We start from the raw sequence: 22,252 nt of genomic DNA on the forward strand, positions 1-22,252 counted from the left end.
AAATGACTTTCTGATCTGTTTTGTTTTTAAGAAAAGTACCTTCAAAGAACTGTCCCCTATTTATTTGCTGCTGTTTCAAACCTAATTACAAATTGTATGCTATATACTGCAGGGGGGACAAAGCCATGACATTCAGTGATACATCTAGATATATATCAGGATCTTGGTGAATGAGGTTCAGAGACTCTAGGTGGGGATGGGGAAGGAATGAATTTTGTTTTGGGCAAATATGGGCGGGGGGACAAAACTATGGAAAAGGGCACTTGCAAAACCCAGCATATGATCTCATTCTCTGTTAAAAAAAATGACTAGCCATCTGGGTACAAAATTGGCTCAAAAGTAGGAGACAGGGGATGGTGGTGGAGGGCTGCTTTCCAGACCGGAGGCCTGTGATCAGCAGTGCGCTGCAAGCATTGGATCAATGTCCACTGCTTTTTGTTGTTATGTAAATGTTTTAGATGTGAATATAGGAGAAATAGTAAGTTTGCAGATGATACCAAAATTAGTGTTGTAGTGATCAGTAGGAAAGGTTATCTCACAGTATAGTGGGACCTTGATCAGTTGGGCTGATGAAACGAGGAGTGACAGATGGAATTTAGTTTAGATAAATGTGAGGTGTTGCTTTTTGGTAAGACAAATAAGGGCAGGGATCATACAGGGACCTGAGGAGTGTTGCTGAACAAAGAGATCTCGGGCTGAAGTTGCATAGTTCCCTGAACGTGGAGTCACAGGTAGACAGGGTGGTGAAGAAGGCATTTGGTACACTTGCCTTTATAGGTTAGTGCATTGTAAATGGGAGTCGGGTTGTCATGTTGCCCATGTACAAGATATTGGTTACACCACTTTTGGAATATCGAGTTCAATTCTAGTCTGTCTGCTACAACAAAGATGTTGTTAGGCTTAAAAGTTTCAGAAAAGATTTACAAGGATGTTGTTGGCTTTGGAGGATTCAGCAAGATGGAAAGGCTGAATAGTCTGGGACAATTTTCCCTGAGCGTTGGAGGCTGAGGATGACCTTATAGAGGTTATAAAATCATGAGGGGCATGGATAGGCTGAACAGTCAAGATCTTTTTCCCCAGGGTAGAGGAGTCCAAACCTAGAGGGCACAGGTTTAAGGTGAGAGGGAAACGATTTAAAAGGGACCCGAGGGGAAGCTTTTTCACGCTGAGTGTGGTACATGTACGGAATGAGCTGCCAAAGTAAGTGGTGAAGGCTGGTACAATTACAACATTTAAACGGCATGTGGATGTGTACATAATTAGGAAGGGATTGGAGGGATATGGAGGCCAAGTGCTGGCAAATGAGACAAGATTAGTTTAGGATATCTGGTCAGCATGGATGAGTTGGAATCGAACGATTCATTTCCATGTTGTACAACTCTATGACTATTAACCTCTCCCTCAACCCATTGACGTAGAATGGCAGTGGGTTAGACCCTTATTTGGGAATTAATTGCCCATTTAAGGGCCTCAGTTGTATCACAGGCAGGCAACCTGTACAAAGCCACCCCTGCGATCGTGGTTGTGGTGAGCAGGCATACAGCAAGTGTGTCACTAATTGCAAGGTGACTTAATTCATAGAACCCTAGCATAATCACCCACCACTGGCCTATCAAGTTCAGATCCATACTTCCTTTTTCTATTTTCCATTGTTTTGAGCTGAACTGAAGAAGCTTTAAAATTGCCAATCCCATTTTAGTGTTCACGCTACCTCTCAGTGCATTTATGTTGACACAACCACATATTTTGCAATTTTGCATGGAGATCTATATTTTCATGAAAATTTGAGGCTTTCCTCACTCGTAATGGAAAATTTTGTCTTCACACCTGCTTGATGTGATATAAGCAGCCACAAAACCACAAATTTAACATAGCTGTTAAAAGTCTCAGCCGCTTTGACTTGTCCATCTTTTCTCCCACCTATCTGCTCTTCCCACCTCACTGACCAACACCCACCCCCACGTCCTTCCTACTAGCCTCATCACCGCCTCCTTGACTGACCAATTCCCATCCTAACTCCCCACTTACACTCACCTTTCCTGGCTTCATCCCCGCCTCCTTGACTGTCCGTCTTCTCTCCACCTATCTGCTCCTCCATCCACATTCCATGATCGCCTCCCCCCTCTCTATTTATTTCAGAGCCCCCTTCCCCTCCCCCATTTCTGAAGAAGGGTCCAGACTCAAAACATCAGCTTTCCTGCTCCTCCTTTCCTGATGCTGCTTGGCCTGCTGTGCTCATCCAGCTCTACACCTTATTATCTCAGACTCCAGCATTGGCAGTTCCTACTACCTCTGAGTGAGTTCTTTCCCAGGATGTTGCCTGGTATAGAGGGCATTAGCTATGAGGAGAAGTTGGAGAGAGTTGGATTGTTCTCACTGGAACAATGGAAATTGACGGGTGACCTGATAGACATCTACAAGATTATGCGGGGTATGGACAGGGTGGACAGTCAGAAACTTTTACCCAGTGGGGAAGAGACAGTTTCTAGGGGCCATAAGTTTGAGGTGCAAAGTACAAGGTTTAAAAGTGATTTATGAGGCAAGTTTTTTACACAATTTTTTTTTAACACGGAAGGTGGTGGGTGCCTGGAACCTGTTGCCAGCGGAGGTAGTGGAAGCAGATATGATGGTGACTTTTAAAGGCCATCTTGATCAATACATGAATAGGATGGGAATAGAGGGATGTGGTCCCCAGGATGGTAGAGTGCTTTCGTTGTGACAGGTAGCATGTTGGTGCAGGCTTGGAGGGCCGCAGGGCCTGTTCCTGTGCTGTAAATTTCTTTGTTCTTTGTTAGTTAGCCCTGAATCAGCAAGGCCAAACTTTGTCATTGAAAGCATGAGTATGTTGGTGTAAATGGATAATTGGACTATCTTCAATTATTGGACTATTGACCCTGCAGTTCATATGTGAGTAATTTGTTGCCCACAGAAAACTAGTGACTATCCATTTATCAATAGGTGATAAATGCATTAGTTAGCCTGCGTTTTCATCTCGTCTCCTATAAAAACACAGTCACATGCCTGTTTAGTAAAACCCCTGAAGAAAGTGCATGATTAGAAATTGTGTATTCCTAATTCCAAGCCCATTCTAAGTATCATGAAATCAGGAAATTTATGCTTCTGTTCTTTGATGCATGAAATTATGTATGCCTGTGTGCTAAGTATTTTAATTTATAATTTGCATTTTAAAAACAGAAAGATGGTGTCAATCAGAAACAAAAACAGAAGTTGCTGGAAAAGCTCAGCAGGTCTGGCAGCATCTGTGAAGAGGACTCAGAGTTAACATTTCAGATCTGGTGACCTTTCCTGTTCTGTAGAAGGGTCACTGGACCCGAAATATCAACCTCTACACTTTGGTCATTCATGTTTTGTTACTCAAAGAGCAATGATAAATATTTCAGGATTCTGTAAGGACATGCTTTGACCGTACTGGTTGACAGACAGAATTTATGGGATGGAGTCATGGGTTCTCTACTTAGAACATGATACATCAATTAGATAAGATATAAAGCATAGAAACAAGCAATTTCGTCGAGCCATTCTATTACAGAGTTTATGCTCCATTTATGCCTCCTTTCATTTTTCCTTGTCTAAATCTATTATTGCAGAATGTATTCCATTCTACTCTGGTATGCTTGTCTAGCTTCTTAAACCTATTAACACTGTCCCTTTCAACATTCCCTGTGATAATGGGTTTCAGTATTGGGGTTAGAAAAAAGAATTCCCTACTGGTCAGAGCCCAGCTGTTCTACTTCTAAAACTTGCACAGTTAAGATACTTTAACTCAGCATATATTTGGCATTAAGTCTGTGGGTCCCGGATCTGTTTGAATTAATACAATTTGTGTCTGTACAGATACAGAGACAGTTTGTGACCAACAAGACCTGATATCAGGCTTAGGCTGATAAAGTAGTAAGTAATAATCATGCTATACAAGTGGCAAAACGTGACCATTTACTTCGAGAAGTGACAATATAACCATCTTCCATTGACATTCAATGGCATTACAGTTGTTGAATATCCAAAATTCACATATTTTAGGTTACCATAAACTCAATACTGATTTGGACCAGCCATGTAAGTACTGTCAATGAGAGCAGGTCGGAGCTGGGAATTATGTGCCTGTCTGACTGCTCAAAGCTTGTTCAGAGGTCAAGAACATGATGGAATACTCTCCTCTTACTTGGATGAATGCAGTTCTACCAACATTCAAATGGATGACAGCATCTAGGACAAAGCAGCCTACTTGACTGGCACTGCATACACCACATCAAATATTCAATTCCTCCACTCTCAATGCAAAATTTTCATTTGACCTCCACCATTTGGAATGACAGGGTCAGCAGCTGCAAGGGAACACCATCACATCTGTACCCTCGATGTTACAGACCAAACAGGCTTAGAACCTTATTGCTACGCATTCACTACCACTTGGTGAAAATCCTGGGACTTCCTACCTAACGTCATCCCTATATCACATGTACCAAAGCATTTCAAGAAGGAAGCTCACCATTTTCTCAAGGGCAACTAAACAACAAACAATCTGTGAAAGAATTACAACAAAACACACTTTATTCACTTATTCAGGAAATATGAAGTAATTACAATCTCAAAACCAACTACTAAGCAGTACAGATGCTAAACAAATCTGTTCTTAAAGTTCGTTTTAAGCTTTAGGCAACTATAGCTGTTTACAAAGTGTTGCATTCATTCTTAAAGCAATTATAAATTTCAGGTTTTGGTTCAGTGACAAGCATGTTAACTTTTCTTTAACTGTTGCAACAAGTCGACTGCAATATCCTGTGTTGATGAATCACTAGTTAATTAAGCACAGATTCACTTCTTTTCTCACCCAATTAGGAATCTCGAGATTGCGTAAAACAAGTGACTAAAAATGTTTATAGATGTCAGCCCTCAGTGTTTTACCACTGCAGCTTCAGAACCTGCTGGGCGATATGGGGAAGGTGATCTAAGAATGATCTCCTCCTTAAATTTCCACTCTTCCCTGAGTGGAAGTGTCTGGCTTCCTTTCACTGTATCTCCATAGTGAAATAGCTGATATTATAAACTTTGTGTGGAGAGCATTACAAGTTTGATACTGTATCATAGTGCCGTCATCAATGATTAGGTAGTCAATTTAGGTGATGACTAAATATTTGTGATTAGTGGCTAATTGGACAGCTTAACTCTAATTTACTTCATTTGCATTTTCAGATCCACACAATGCAATGGCCATCAGGATCTCGTCAGGTTCCAGCATCAATTTGCAGCCTTCCATGCAAACCAGGGGAAAGAAAAAAAATTGTAAAGGGCATTCCTTGTTGTTGGCATTGTGAACTTTGTGATGGCTACCAATACCAGGTGGATAAGTACAACTGCAAGATCTGCCACTTTGACATGCGTCCCAATGAAAACCACACAGGATGTCGCCCAATTCCCATCGTTAAATTGGAGTGGTATTCCCCTTGGGCTGTTGCACCTGTATTCTTTGCAATTATTGGTATCATTGCTACACTATTCGTTGTCATAACCTTTATACGTTACAATGACACACCAATAGTAAAAGCATCTGGACGAGAATTAAGTTATGTGCTTCTCACAGGAATTTTCCTCTGTTATGCTATTACCTTCCTTATGATAGCAGAGCCCGATGTTGCCATCTGCTCCATGCGACGGATCTTTCTTGGATTAGGTATGAGTATCAGCTATGCGGCCTTACTCACCAAGACGAACAGGATTTATCGCATATTCGAGCAAGGCAAGAAATCAGTCAGTGCCCCCAGGTTTATCAGTCCAGCCTCTCAGCTCATGATAACTTTCAGTTTTATTTCTGTGCAACTGCTGGGTGTCTGTATCTGGTTTATTGCTGATCCACCACACTCCTACATAGACTATGATGACCAAAAGACTGCCAATCCTCAGTTTGCTCGTGGAATTCTCAAATGTGATATTTCTGATCTGTCTCTCATCTGTTTGCTTGGATACAGCATGCTTCTCATGGTCACATGCACCGTGTATGCCATCAAAACCAGAGGGGTTCCAGAGACCTTCAATGAGGCCAAACCTATTGGATTTACCATGTACACCACCTGCATTGTCTGGTTAGCCTTCATTCCAATATTTTTCGGCACTGCACAGTCAGCAGAAAAAGTAAGTACAACTGCTCTGCAAAGCTATACTTTGTGCCATTATTGATATGTAATTCACAAATGTTGTTTCAGTGAAATTGATTAACAATATTATGATATTAAAAGATGAGGAGGCTGCACAGAATCATAATAGTGATTCTGGGGATGTGGTAACTAGTAGGATATGGTGCATCATCCCTTGCAATCATCTGTTATCATTGGTCCAATTTTCTGATTTCCAGTGCCCAGATTACTCGACCTGTCCCAGACCCAGGAAAGTCCATTCTATTCTTCTCAGCCAAGTATCATAACTTTAAATATTCATGGTAAATCCAAATTGGCTTTTATTTTATGGAACTCTGAAAGCGAACAAAAAAATTGTCAATTAATCTGCTTGCTTCAAGTTTTTTCTTTGTCAGCAGATATGGTAAAATATTCATTTTCTTCTCAGTTCAGTTCAGTTCTGCTATTGGCTTTCTATTGCTACCATTTACCAGAAAAAAATGTACAGTTTTTCTCTCTGCTGTCAAGTTTGGATGATGAGCAGTCACTAATAAATCATTATATATGTAATATTTCTCATTTGCTTTCCCATTGCCATATTTGTAATTATCCTTCTCACTGATTGAATGCAAATGTTTGATTTGTTATTGGCTCTTCTTGCTAATCTCTGGCCTTAAACTGAAGCAATTTCTTACTCTCAAATTGAACAGAACAAAATAAAGCTGGTAATGAGTGCTGCAGTGCAAATGCATTTGCTATGTTTCAAAAAAAAATTGACTTTCATGTCAGTACTGGCCAATGCTGTCACTATCTGGATACACTGATAATTATATATATACTAAGTGTGGTTTTAAGACTGAAACAGAAAATTATTGAAAGGTGACTTTTTTTGTTTAGTTGATGATAGGTTATGAGTACTGGTTGTAGACTGTTTACAAATACAAAATATTTAGTTTATATTTAAAAAAGACTAGCAGCATGCATTAGAACAAGGTTGTTACATGGTATTTCAACTTTATTAATGTTAGTCATCAAAAAAAGCTTTGATAACTGCAGGATGGTTAATGATAGTGAAACAATTTAAGCAATAAGAACTTGAAAGGAAGACAAATGCATCAACGATAATATGAAATAATAAAAGTATATGCCTGGTTGTTACAGTAAAGGACAGAATACATCTTGAATCATAGATTAGAAAACATGGAGAATAGCTGTTTCTGTTCTAAAAGCGCAACTAAAAATGTATAAAATTGTTGACCAGAGCCACAATTAAACCATGCCAGCATTAACTAGAAAACTTGATCTTTTACTTTTTAAACAGAACTCCCTAAAAAACAAATGCTGAGATTAATCTAGCTGCAAGGTATTTTACACTTCAAGCAGCAAGTGACAAAAATAACTAAATGATTTTCTGATATTCATTGAAATGGTCCCAAAATTTCTGCTATCTGCTGCAGTTAGTGAAACTCCCCACTAGGAGCTTGAAATTGGAAGTGCAACTTAATGTTTTTGGTTTAGTTTGATTGCATTTTCCCAACTTGAATCTACTCAACATCTGAATATTGGTATTCACTTTAATGATTCTCTTTAAAGTGTATTTGTATGACTCGATACGAATTCATAGATACCATCACAAAGATAGCAATTAACCTAAAATTGATTACAAAAAATACTGATTTTAAGAAGTTCCTTGTGCATTGATTCGGAAGGGGACTGTGTTGTATTTCTCGCTTTAGGGTTTACTTTGTCCTAGAGTTCAGAGCTATCTGTAATCTGCAGAAGTTTTACAACATCTAGCAATGCTGCAGCACATTCAAACAGTACAATAATTTCAAATGAAGTTGATTATTTAATTTGGAATGTGATCAGGTGACCATTAAAAATTGCATTATCCAATCTTTGTGCTACATATGATTCAACCTAGCATCTGCTTTTTAACCATGCTACTTCAAAATATGTTCACTTCACAGTAATGTGGTAATTCAGGCTACTGAAGACAGATGGATCCTCTTTCACCTTGGTTATTCAGAGACTTCAGTCAGAGACACAATGACCTTGGTCTAACATGACAACATTAAAATATGTTACTGTTTGAAACTGGAGCTTGAGTTACTGAGGAAACTGCAAAATTGGACATTTTTGGTACAGTATATAAAGTATTTTGGTACATAAATATCTGCCATTTCAAAGCAAAAACAAGAGGAAACTTAGGTTTTAAACCCACAAGGTAAAAGGGAACAGAATGGGCAGAAATATGGGTCCAAAATTGTTCAAATCAATGTTAAATTTAAAAGGATGTGGGTGCTTTGTCAAAAGCAATCCTGGAAAATCTGATGAGTTAGAATGCTTTTCCTGTGGTTTCGTTCATTTTTAACTGTAGAAATAAAGGTTGCAGAAACTTAAATTACTTCAATGACAGATGGTAGAAGAAGAGAAACACAAAGAAATTGAATTATCTTTTTTTTAAGAACAGATTTCCCCTCTACTATCCACTGAGATGAAAATTAGGCATGCCAAATGCAAGGAAGTGCATGGTGCAGAGAGACAGGGTCCGTGACAACAGACAGAAGACGTTCATGGTGAAATAAAGCTGTTTTTTTTTCTCTTTTCGTACTGGGCCTGTTGTGATGCTCAGTTTGCCTGTTTTCTGTATGGTAGACGGTTTTCCCATTATGAAGGCATTTTCACTAATGAGGGTGATGGAAAAAGAAAGCAGGTTACTATTGTGTCATATTACCTAAGGCCTTTACATACACAGTGAAATTTGACAGATCTCAGGCTGCAAGTCCTGTGGTGCTTAGAAGGCCCAGAAGATATATTACATTGAAAATGTAGACATTGCTATTGGATTACTCCGCATGCTCTGAAAGGCCATCAAAGGAGACAGAACTCATAAATCCTCGCAGTCCTCCTGTAATAAATGCTCAGCAGATCAGCCTCTATCATATCCATTGTCATTTTAAATTGCTTCCTGTTCATTTGCAGTATAGTGGCATGTTTTTTATATCGAGGTTATCTTTTTCTGCCAGGGTTGATTCATTTTTGTCCTTGTTTCCATGTGAAAGAAATGTTACAGGTGAAGCAGTAGGGATTACGCTGAAACTACATTCTTGGGGATAGTTTATACAACTGCCTCTTTATCAGGTTTTCAAATATCATCATCATTATTTGTGAGAGGGACCAACTAAATTTGATTTTATTGCCACATGTGCCGAAATACTGTCAAAAGCTTTGTTTACGAGCAGTACAGGTAGATCACAGCAAACAAAGGATGTACAGATCAACAAGACTTAGAGGCATACAGGTTACATTTCAGGTTACACTATTTGAGGCTAGAATCTATTCAACAGTCTGATAATGGTTGGAAAGTAGCTGTTCTTGAACCTGCATGTGTGTGTGTTCAGGCTTCTGTATTTTCTGCCTGACAGAAGAGATTATAAGGTCATTACCAGGATGTGATGCATCTTTGATGATGTTGGCCACCTTTCTGTGGCAGCGAGCCATGTGAATGGCATCCATGGATGGAACGTTGGCTTCTGTGATGATGTGGGCTGTGCACACCACCTTATGTAGTTTCTCATGGTCCTGGCCAGAGGAGTTGCCATACAGGCCATTATGAACACAGACAATATGCTTTCAATGGTGCATCTGTAGACTTTGGTGAGAGACGTTATGGACATGCCAAACTTCCTGAGCTGCCTGGAGAAGAAGAGTTGTTGTTTTTGTTGTTGGAGTATCTTTTTGACTGTCGCATTTGCATGGGAAGTCCAGGTCAGGTTGTCAGTTATTGTCACTCCAAGGAACTTGACGCTGTTCATTCTCTCAACCTCAGTTCTGTTGATGTAGATAGAGACATTAATGTAAGTGTTAGAGTTTAACTGTTGTAAAATATTTGTGATTAACCAAGAGTTTTACTTGTTTTTAATGCTACTTGACAGTTCCCAGCTGATAACACTTTTATCTCTCTGTCGGCAAGTTGTGTGTTCAAGCCCTGTTCCAGAGATTCCGGAATATCGGGTGGCAATTCAACATATTATTGAAGGAATATTACACTATCCGAGCTGCTGTATTCTGGTTAACGTGACAAAATATGGCACTGTCTTCCCTATTTGATGGAAAAAAGTCCGGTGTTGTTATTTCAAAGGAAAGCACAAATGTATATCCTCTAACATAACTAATATTAATTTTTCAAAAGGCAAAACTAGAAATAATTAACTGAATGTCATAAAAATGTTGTTTATGGAAACTTGCTGTGGGCAAATTGCTTGTCATGTTCCGAACATGCAACAATGATAAATGTTCAAAATACTCACAAGCTATAAATGCAAGTCTAGATTGTATGTGCAATTGGTGTCTTATTGTCTTAAAAACAGCATTAATTATTGGTTATATTGGTTATAACAAAACAAGCATACATTTTTGATCAGAGATAATGGGAACTGCAGATGCTGGAGAATCCAAGATAACAAAGTGTGAAGCTGGATGAACATAGCCGGACTTTGATGAAGAGTCTAGGCCAGAAACGTCAGCTTTTGTGCTCCTGAGATGCTGCTTGGCCTGCTGTGTTCATTCAGCTCCACACTTTGTTATCAACATAAATTTTTGGTCAGTTTTTACTTTAATCAGTTTTTTGTTATCACGTTATGTTACACCTTCTAAACTGGTATTTTAGATTTTATTTGGTCTGCTGATTAGTTGGTCTTTGTCCAGTTGCTTCTCATCTTCATTACTTTATTTTCATGGCTTTTTATCTTGTCAAAGAAATGTAAATCAATAACAACTGTGTTTCCCCAAGAGACAAAGCATAAAATTAGAATGAGAGATAAACAACACATCCATCACTCATTCACATCTTCCAATGATATCTTGAATTATTCAGACAAAGAACAGATGTGCGCAAAAGCACATATTTTCTGGACACTCAAAATTACAATGCTGGACATTTGCTAGTAGGGAGAAGGGGCTGTGATGTGACTCCCAAATGAGAGAATTCTGAATTCAGCAAGGCCTTTTGAAATTTAATAGTCAATCACTCAAATATGCTGCTTTGTTGTGGTAGTGGAAACCCTATCATACAGTAAATACATTACAATTTTTGAGTGGGTACCAATGCTCATAAACAGTAGATAAGGCCGATGGAAATGTCAAAGCTGACAAGTTATTTAATTGTCAGCACTTGAAGTTTTGATAAATGAAGTTGTGTTTATACTTTCAATAAATGTTTGCTGGCATAATCCTCAGGGTTATCATTAAAATACTGTTACTACTTAACTGTTTGGGCAACCTGTCATTATCACAGTGGGAAATTTTGAGTTAATTGCATCTAAAGGTTACTAAATACTTAGCTGGGTTCACTGTCGGATAATGAATACAAATGTTTGTTTTTATAAGGGATTATGGATTAAGAGATTTAAATGTATTGAATAAGAGTGAAGTCTATAATATGTACTTAGACATTTATTTCACCTGAGCATGGACCTTGATGTCTGCCTATGGTGGATACTTTACGTTTGCATGGAGCTGAGGGAAAAGGGAGATGGGTACATGTTGGTGTGAGTAAACAGTAAACAGACATAGGGTTTTAATAGGCCTTTGGGATTCGTGGAGATGTACAGGTTGGCATATGGGCATGAGGTCCTATCGTGGATGGGTGCTGGGATGTGTATTGATTTGAGTTAGCTTTGATGTGTCATACAGATTGAATGGGGCAATGTTTGTATGTTAGAGATGACATTCAGAGGCCCTATTACTTATGAACAAATTGGGATGGTATATCCCAGAAAACGGAACTGGGCCTTTTAATGAGCCTGCCTCGGCACTTGTAGTGAAAGTAATTCTCATCAATAAAACTCATATTAAACCTTACATCTGCTCCATTGATAAACCTGTAAAATTAAGCATTTATTTAACTAATCACTTGAAAGACAGGCAATCTTTTAGTAGCCATTGAAATAATCATATTTGAACACAACCCCTGCTGAGATAAGTAGATCTCGACCCTTTGACATTCCACCTAGTATTCACACTTGGGTCAGCTAGTATAATGAAGCATGGTATCGATGGAAAAAATTGAGTTTATTAGAAGTGAAAACCTGATTTTTCTTCATCTGCATTTGACCATCAATCAAAGCAGTCTATGAGCAGGTCCCCATTTTCTCAAACTAAAAGTGATTAAAGTTTTCTTTCATTTTAATTTTCTTTGCATCTGAACATTTAACTCAATGTTCTCTTCAGTTTGAACGCATATAAGCACTTAACCCAAAGGAAAAAATTTTTGTAATGCATCTCAATACCCAGGCATTGCTTATGAATGCAATGGTCAACTCACCTTTGCAGGACTGAGCCCTACATTACAGTAATGAACTATTAAAAATGAAAGAACATAATTTATTTTGTTTACTTTGCATTGTTCCCTCATGAAACAATCCCAGGAGCAGACGACTTTTTCTTTGGTTCCCCTACTGGGTCTGTAGATCCCAGGGTTCAAGGCTCCTCTTAGAAACTGTGAAACATGTGCCCAATTAAATTGACCTAACTCCATGAAAGTATTAAAGGTCTATAAAATGCTTATCCTCGCAATAGAGTGATAAGGGTGTCATTGTTGAGTGTAAGCACATTACCTCCAACGTCATCCTAAGACCATGAAAATTCCACATAGCAGGAATAATAGTAGGTATCTTATATTTGTTGCATGCTTACTGGCTTCAAATGCATCCCTCTTCCATTCTGACAAAAATATGAAGATCTAAGCTCATTTGTTCCCTAAATATTGGCAGTTGCTAACTTTATTAACTAATCTTTACATAACTAGAAGTGAGTCTTTATGGAAAGAAACTGTGTACTCCATTCTACGCAGACAGAGGCTGGTAGAGTGTATTTGTCAGGAATTTGGTTCGGTTGTATTTGAAAATGGTGATGGAGCTTTCATTTCAAATGCTGATTTTATTCTTGAATTCATAAGAGGGTAAAGAAAGATATTTATTTATTTTACATGCATAGAGAAGTTATTACTTTCACCACTTTGGTGACAGGAATTTATTTATTTTCCTGTGTGGAGACATTACTTCTTGTGTGCTTAAGGAATGACAAGATTCATTTTGTTTGATTGAAAGGCAGACAGACGGTCCTTCATCTGAGATGATTGGGGATGTGTAGAGATTTATTTAACCTGATAGATGGATGCAATTATTTTACTGCGTGACACAATAATTTATTTTCACTGGAGAGATTTATCTATTTTAACTTCTGGTCAAGGCTCTGAGAAGAAACACTGACATGACACGATAGTAACTGATCCTAAACAAGGGCTTCGTAGTAGCATTAGCTTCACATGGTTAATATTATAAAATTATTCTATTGTTTTCCATTGTTAACTGATTAGTAGAACGCAAAGAAGCTATGTTGTATTCAAAACTATCTTTGATTTTTGAGGTTAAAAGCTTCAGAAAATTATTTCTAACGTATATTCAAATAAAGCATAATGAGGGCTATTTTCTACTTGTTTGGAGCCCTCAAGATGGGGAAGATGAGCCTAATAGCAATACCAATGTAGCCTGTCGAAGCTACCACATTGGTAAAGGAGTTGGTGTTTGTACTGAGAACAGCTGCCGAGATGAATATTGGGAGCTGATTGCAACTTAAATTGCCTGTCAGTGCTCATTAAAGTGGTGACACAGCTTATTAGAGGATACCACTTGAATTAACAACATCTCTTAGCATTGCTGATTGGAAATGACCCAGTAATTGCTGAGGATTTCTCAGTCTACTTGAAGATACCTCTCCATTCACTTACAACTGGAGATTTGATGGATTATTTCAAAACACATGGGGAGACTTTGTTGGATATTTAATGAAAAAAAGTTACCAACACTACGAACATTTATTCCTGAAATTCTCAAAGGATGTCACTTACAAATCATGCGGTGCATCCTGAGTGAGTAAAAGTGAGGGAACTACAATTGATGGCAAGGGAATTATCTTTGTGATGGGGCCCAAATGCAATAACTTCAGTTATCGCCAATATTTAAGGCTGTTCATAACTTGATGCAGATTATGATTCAATATCACAAAGGTAGTTTTTTTTGCAAAATAACTTAAATCTTCAAATATAGATCAGCAAATACTTGGAGTAAATAGTAAAACTTTCAATCTTTCCGTCCCTAATTGAGTTATGCTACTGACTTCCGGTAAATGCAGCTGTGACATTGACATTGATTCATTCCTACATTGTAACATGAATCTGCAACTCAGTATTTCACATCCATTGCAACTCCATTCTGAAGAGTAACAAATCAATCGTTGAGTCACCTTGTATCCAAACACATTTTAAATCTCAACATTCCCAGCATTGAATGCCTGATGAAATTTGAAATAATTGTACTTCATTCTTAAGCGTCTTACGCAGAAATATGTTTGTACTTAAAGAATTATATCCCGCTATAAGCCCCTCTTTTCACGAAGATAAACTTCAAGTCCCTGAAAGGTAGTAAGTGAATTCTTTACAGAGAAAGTAACATCTGCAATTCAGCCTTTACCACGCTCTGTCTTCTTGGATATTAACTTAGAACAGCTTTGATATAAGACAGAAAACATATTTTCTACCACAATACTTTGTGTCTGAAGATTAGTACTGGATAACCTAAATTTAAGAAGGGTAATTTCATTTTAAATATAAAATAAATATGCCATTTCTATTTGACAACTAAAGAGAGAAAGCTTTATCCAACAATAACAACGATAAATGTATCAGTTCTTGAAAAACTGCAGTTTATTAAAACAGATAATTTAAACCTTCCTTAAGGCAAAAATGTATTATATGCTTCATGAAAAAAATAAATTCTGATCTCTCATGCTAAATAATTTTTACTTTTGTATCACTTTCCTATCTGAAGCAGACATTGAATTCTTTAGCAAAGCATATTATTGCAGATCTGCATTCATTGATATGTACATATCTATCATCAAAAAATCTGTTCCTCAGCTACTAACTCTTTGTCCATTTCTCTCTCTTTGGCAAGTATGTAAGCATGAGATAGGCTGTTCACAACTTTGATATTTTATTTGACCCCAAGAAGAAGTCATTTACTTATGCCATCACTAGGGCAGACTATTTCCACTTCTGTAACGTTGCCTGTCTCCAGACCTACCTGAGCCAAATTCCTGCAGAATTCCAGCAGAATCCAATATACGTAGCAGTCATGTTTAGACTTGATAATTATAACACATTACTGGCTGTCTCCCATGTTCAACCCTTTGTAAACTTGCGATCCTGCTGACTACTTCCTAAGTTGCTACTAAGCAACACTCGCCCATTACTTCTGTTTGTTGACCTACATTAATTCCCAGCTTACTGCTGTCTTAATGTGAAAAGTTTTTCCTTGGTTTCAAATTCAGCTGTAGTTTCAATTCTATTTCTGTAGTAATCTACAGCCCTATGTCCTTTCAAATGTTGGTGCTCCTCCAATTTTATCTGTTGCACATCTCTAACTTTAATCCCTTTACCACTGGTTATTGTGCTTTTGGCTGCTAAGACACTCAGCTTTGACATTAACTCCTTGGATCATACTTGGTCACCTTTATTATTTTAAACACTTTGCTACCTTCATTAAGACATGCAAACGTATGAGTTAGGAATAGAAGTAGACTATTCAGCCCATCGAGCCTACTCTGCTGATCAATAAAGTTGTGTTTGATCTGAATATTTCACATACTTTCATATCTTTGATAACCTTTCATCCTGTTACTTATCAAGAATCAATCCACCTCTGCCTTAAAAACATTCAAGGACACTGCTTCCCCTGCCTTATGACAGAGACAACTCTTAAGATTTATGAACCACTATGAAAAAGAATTCTCCTTTTCTCTATCTTAAATGGATAGCCCCTTATTTTTAAACAGTGGACATCTAGTTTAGATTCTTATACAACAGGAAACATCGTCTCTGAACTACTTCCAATATATTTACATCTTTATTAATTAAGGAGATGAAAAGTGTACACATAATGTCTAATGTGGTTTCACTAATGCACTTTTCATGTGTGTTAATTCATTTAGCTTCCAGTTCCTACATGTATATCACACTGCAAATCCAACTGAGATTTTGTAAAAATCCTGGTTTTAAGGATTTTGTCCTACAAGCTGATATTGCAAATTGGCTCAGATAATGAACATGAAGTGCTTCTAATCATGTTCTGTGGTGCTGGCAGGTTGCTCAAGTCTCACATCCACAAAAACCATCGCCAAGTAGAATTGCATCATTGTCTGAGACCAGGTTTATGTTCATTCCAAGGTACGTGAGTGATCCTGCTGATCTTGTTTTTACCAAACAATTGTTGATTTTCCAATCCAGTTGTGGAATGCTGGAATATGTGCTTGTGGATAGATTGACATGAGATCTTTGTCTTCTTCAATTATATTGTTAGGTTATAGTGATCTGAGGGAAGGGGAAAATGATCAACAGGCAATGAATTCCTTCTGGAAAACTGAAAAATAACTTAGACCAATCTAATAGAGCTCATACACATATTAATATCTTTGAGCTGATGGGAAAATGGACTGCTGGACCTTTGGAGCATACTCAGGAGTCAGCGAACTGAAGGTTTGAATCCTGTAAATAAACCTATTATCAAAGATAAGCTAAATGTCGAATATCCTACTTTGGCTTGGAACCAATATAACAATATACTCTTGACGGAGGGAAAAGAAACCTTTCCATTCGTGAAGCCCATTAAAATAATTTCAACTCACTCAAGTGTTCAATAAGTTATAAAAACATACTGAATGTTTTAATAATTCTTTAAAAGTAAAATGTTAATCAAAAATATGAACTCAGCCAGTCTCTAACACACACCCCTCCACTGCCAGGATAAGTGTTTCTTTGAGCTTCTGAAATTCAACCAAACATTCATAGCGTCTTCAACTGCAATAACAGCTCTCGAAAATTTCAATAATAAACAATATTCAAAGTATTACAGGATTATGAAAAAATATAGAAACAGGTGATTTTTTTTCTTAAGCTATGCATGATGACTTGTAGTCAGAGTAGTTTAGTAGCCTTTTTTTTATTACCTGTAGTTGTTAGTTATTTCTTATGGTTTTCATGTTAAAGAACAGGTGATTAATTTTAGATCATGACACCTAAATAGACCTCATATGGCTTTAACGAACATTGGCATCTACTGTTTAAGTTTGTGACTGCCACACGGCAAATTAAGACTCTTTGAACAGTGGAAACAAGTTCTGTTTGAATTCAGCACCAATTTCAAATAAGGGTCTAGGCCCGAAACGTCAGCTTTTGTGCTCCTAAGATGCTGCTTGGCCTGCTGTGTTCATCTAGCTCCACACTTTTTTATCTAGCCTTGCTGAGTTCCTGTTTTCCATCCATGTGATTTGTTCCCAGCCTCCACTATCTTCTCCTTGGGTTAAAATGTCTCTGTTGGAAACTGGGGACGGACTTGTACATTTGGCTCTCATCCGCCATTTTTATCAGGCTCTGGAACTGAGCCACTGCCGTGATAATTCAGGCCTTGCCATTAACTTTAGACAATTTCTAGTGTTAAATCATTAAGTATTCAGCTATTCATTGAACATCTTAAAGTAAATAATGTATTAATATAAGCAACAACTGGGCAGAAAGTTTTTGTAATGTGGATTGGAATCCACTTAAGATATTGACATAAAATTCTCCTCATATCAACTAATCAATGGATAATTCAAAGGATGGCTCAATAACAACAGTTCTCTGGGGATTGAACAAACAATGTGACTAACACTTTGTTACATTAACAAAACAAACACTGCTAATTTAGGGATACTATTTTTTGGATGAGAGATTAAACTAAGATTTACCAGTTTGGAAAGTCACAAAATATTTCCTGCAGATTTTGGACCTGGGGAAAAAAAAACACCACCAAAGCCTTGTGTTGTGTAAATAACTGTGTATTTCCCACAAAATAAGTGTCAATGGACTTAAAAACATTAAATGGAATGTGGGTGAGCCAATCAAGTAGTTGTTGGACACAAGTTAATTTATTATTTCAGTCCAGAGAAGTATAGACAAAGTCAGCAAGAAATGACTTACATTTATCTCGCACCTTTTACAAACACAGGATGTCCCAAAATGCTTTACAGTCAATGAAGTGCATTCAATGTATAATTACTGTTTTAGTTAGGCGAAATGGTAGACCATTTGCACACGGAAAGCTCCAAATATAATGGAATTAATGTGCTGACCAGATCATTTATTTTAAATATTAATTAAGCGATATATGTTACACTAAAGCCTGGATCTTCCTTCAGATGAGATCATGGGCTTGTACATTGTCTTTGATAATTTCTGCAAATAAGTAGGTCACAAATGGGATTAGAACACAAAATAAGGTCAGAAAATCTGCACAGGCAAAAAAATCATCAGTAGGATCAACAGAAAATAGAATAGATTTTTGTGAAGCGGCAATATTATGATTGACAAATCTCAACAGATACATAATATTAAGGTACATATTGCCCGTGTCCACTAAAAGGCAGAGTAGGCCTGAGGGATTGGGTAACCTTCTCCCATTCTAGTGTTCTTATGTTGCTTTGCACTGCTGAGAATGGTTGGCATTGGTGATTGATATTGATAGCTGGTGTTTCTATGGTGGGTATGACAAAAAGAGTTCCTTCACCTGTGCTAGATTGACAATTCACTGATTTTCAACTTAGAGCCATAGAGTTGTACAGCACAGGAACAGATGCTTTGGTCCAACTCGTTTATCCCAATCAGATAGATTAATCTAGCCACATTTGCCAGCCGTTGGCCCATATTCTTGTAAACCCTTCCTGTTCATAACCCATCCAGCTGCCCTTTAAATGTTGCAATTATACCTGGCTCCACCACTTCCTAAAGCAGCTCATTTCATACATGCACCACCCTCTGTGTGAAAAAGTTGTCCGCTAAGTCCCTTGTAAATCTTTCCCTTTCACCTTAAACTTATGCACTTTAGTTTTAGACTTTCCTACACTGGCAAAAAGACCTTGGCTATTCACCTTATCCATGGCCCTTATAAACATATAAGGTCACCCGTCAGTATCCGCAGAAAATAGCCCCAGCCTATTCAGCCTCACTCTATAGCTCAAACCCTCCAACCCCAGCAACACCCTTGTAAATCTTTTCTTCACTGTTTCAAATTTCACAACATCTTTCCTATGGCAGCAACATCAGAACTGAACACAGTATTCCAAAAGTAGCCCTACTAATGTCCTATACTGCTGCAACATGACATCCCAACTCTTGTATTCAACACACTGACCAATAAAGACAAGCATATCAAACACCTTCTTCACTACCCTGTCTAACTGTGACTCCACCTTCAAGGAATTATGAACCTTCACCCCAAGGTCTCTTTCTTTGACAACACTCCCCAGGACCCAACTATTAAGGGCATAAGTCCTGCCCTGATTTGCCTTTCCAAAGTTCAACTTGTCACATTTATTTAAATTAAACTCCATCTTCAGCCCATCTGATCAGTGTCCTGTTGTACTTTGAGATAACCTCCTTCACTGCCCATTACACCGATTTTGGTATCATCTGCAAACCTAATAACCATTCCTCCTATAATCACATCCATCTCATTCACATAAATGACCAAAAGCAGTGGACCTAGCACCATTCTTGTGGCACACCGCAAGGTCTGTTCACTGTCCTCCAATCCAAAAAAGATCCCTCCACACCACCCTCTGACCCCTATCTTCAAGCCATTTTTGCACCCAAACCCAATTCAATTTCGTAAGGTAGCTAACAACTGACCTTAAATATAAGTTGAACACATGAATTGTAATTGCTAAAATCATGATAGCCTGAACAACAGTCACCAGAAAGTGCCATGACATCCATCCACGTTGAAAGATTATCCATTCATCTCACTTTCACTGGTTTATTTCATCTCCTTTGTATCATTGTTGTTCTTCCAACTGAACTACGCAATACACATTCAGTTCTTATCTATGAAGGCTCCATTATACTTCTCTATTAATTGATCAGCAGGTAGTATTTGCCATCATGCTAACCTCAGGTGAATTGAAACCACCATAAAATTTTAAATCCTCATCTGACTAACCTAAAGCCAAGCCATTGAAAATCAATTGTTACAGTGAATGTTATGCTGAATGAATATTAAGATTGCTTGAAAAGTACAAGTATCTTCTCTGAATGTTAGTGTCACAGGTGGATTTTGGGAGAGATAAAAACAATGAAATGAAGCATGAATAATTACAGAATCTTTAAGATCTTTAAATGAACAACAATAAAAAAATTAAAGTAGAATAGAATAAGGTTCAATTACATTATTTAAACATTGTACTGACACAATGCACAACAATACTTGCAATTCATTTTTAGTTTTAAAATCCAGCACATTCCGCAGCATTTGTATTTTTTATTCTATAATGTGTGGATACAATCAGTTCAAAAACAAAACACTGTAATGAATTAATTACCTTTTTCCAAAATGAAATGCTCAATTCTTCCACTGTTTAACTGAACCAAAAAAGGTAGCAGTTGCACTTTCGATGTCTTAAAAAATTGGTTTGAAACCTGTATTTGTTAGGAATTTCTAATTAGAGGCCAATATTACACTCCCCAAATAATGTCATGAAACCACTTAAACATTTTGAGAATTCCAGTTTCATCATCAGGATGCTTGCCAGAAGTACAGCCGAAGGTGAGAGCTTGTGAATGGAGTGTTTTAATGTGGGACGTTGCGGTACTATACCTACCACATGGTTTTCGCTAAGCAGGGAAATCTCCTGCTCCTCCCACCAGGCAGATGTGTATTGGAAGGATTTTTTGGTCAACAATCAAGCTGCATCAACACATATGAATGCACCTTCTGTGACTATCAAATCCCCGAGCAGGATTCCAACCCAGAGCTTCTAGTTTACAGGCAGTTGGTTTATGTTCACCTTGCAATTTATTTTGTGCTTTTCATGCGCAATTTAACAATGAATAATGCCAGAAAGACATATTATCATAATCACTTAATACTTGGAAAGCACGTCAACGTTCCATGCAGATAATGTAGTAAATAGTTCATAAATTTGTACGTTAAATTGTGTCAAATTCCTACAAAATGCAAATATCTTAATGCTGAGAGATAGTAGGAACTGTTGCTATTGATATATTTATGCTTGTCATTCATGGTTGACTTTATGAGTGGTAATGTGTCTGCAAATATATGAAACAAAAAAGAGTGGCTCAGGTCAGCATTGGTTTAGAGGATGAGAAGGGGGTTTTAATAATGGGAAATGAGAACATAGCTGATGCATTGAGCTGGTATTTTGTATTGGCCTTCACAGTGGAGGACACAAATTACATGCTAGTAATTGAAGATAAGGAGACGGAGGTAAGTGAGGTCCCAGACGTTATCATTACCATGAAAGAAATAGTTTTGGGTGAGCTAATGAGGCTAAAGGTAAACAAGTCTCCAGGTCCTGATGGAATACATCCCAGGGTACTGAAAGAGATGGTGGGAGAAATAGCAAATGCACTTGTGGTAATAATTTAACATTTGCTGGACTTTGGGGCAGTTCCAACAGATTGGAAAACAGTAAATATAACATCTCTGCTTAAAAAAAAGTAGACAAAAGATAGGAATTATAGGCCAGTTAGCTTAACTTGAGTAGTGATGAAAATGCTTGAATTTATCAAGAAAGAAATAGCAAGATGTCTAGACAGAAATTGTCCCATTATGCAGATGCAGCATAGGTTCATGAAAGACAGATCATGCTTAACTAACTTAATAGAATTCTATGAAGACATTACGAGTGCGGTGGACAATGGAGACCTAGTAGATGTTGTGTATCTGGATTTCCAAAAGACATTCGATAAGGTGCCACACAAAATGTTGCTGCATAAGATAAAGGTGCGTGGCATTACGGGCATTGTGTTACCATGGATAAAGGCTAGTTAACTAACAGGAAGCAATGAATGGGAACAAATGAGTGCTTTTCTGGTTTGTTATCAGCGACTAGTGGTGTGCCTCAGGGATCTGTGCTGGGACTGCAATTGTTGATAATTTACATAGATGATGTGGGCTTGTGTATAGCCACGTGTAGTATGTCAAAGTTTGTGGGTAACACTAAGA

General features: G+C 37.7%; 1 protein-coding gene across 4 annotated transcripts in view; it reads left to right on the forward strand.

The window, feature by feature from the left end:
- The window catches only part of LOC125462997 (metabotropic glutamate receptor 4-like), a 1,119,827-nt gene that overhangs the window by 776,595 nt on the left and 320,980 nt on the right, over positions 1-22,252 (forward strand). For all 4 annotated transcript variants that reach the window (XM_048553588.2, XM_048553586.2, XM_048553589.2 and 1 more), the window contains exon 9: positions 5,215-6,150. In XM_048553588.2, coding sequence (XP_048409545.1) covers positions 5,215-6,150 — 936 coding nt within the window. The remainder of the gene's footprint in view (positions 1-5,214; positions 6,151-22,252) is intronic.

Source organism: Stegostoma tigrinum, chromosome 21 (assembly GCF_030684315.1).
Source record: "Stegostoma tigrinum isolate sSteTig4 chromosome 21, sSteTig4.hap1, whole genome shotgun sequence".
In the NCBI taxonomy this organism is placed as follows: domain Eukaryota; kingdom Metazoa; phylum Chordata; class Chondrichthyes; order Orectolobiformes; family Stegostomatidae; genus Stegostoma; species Stegostoma tigrinum.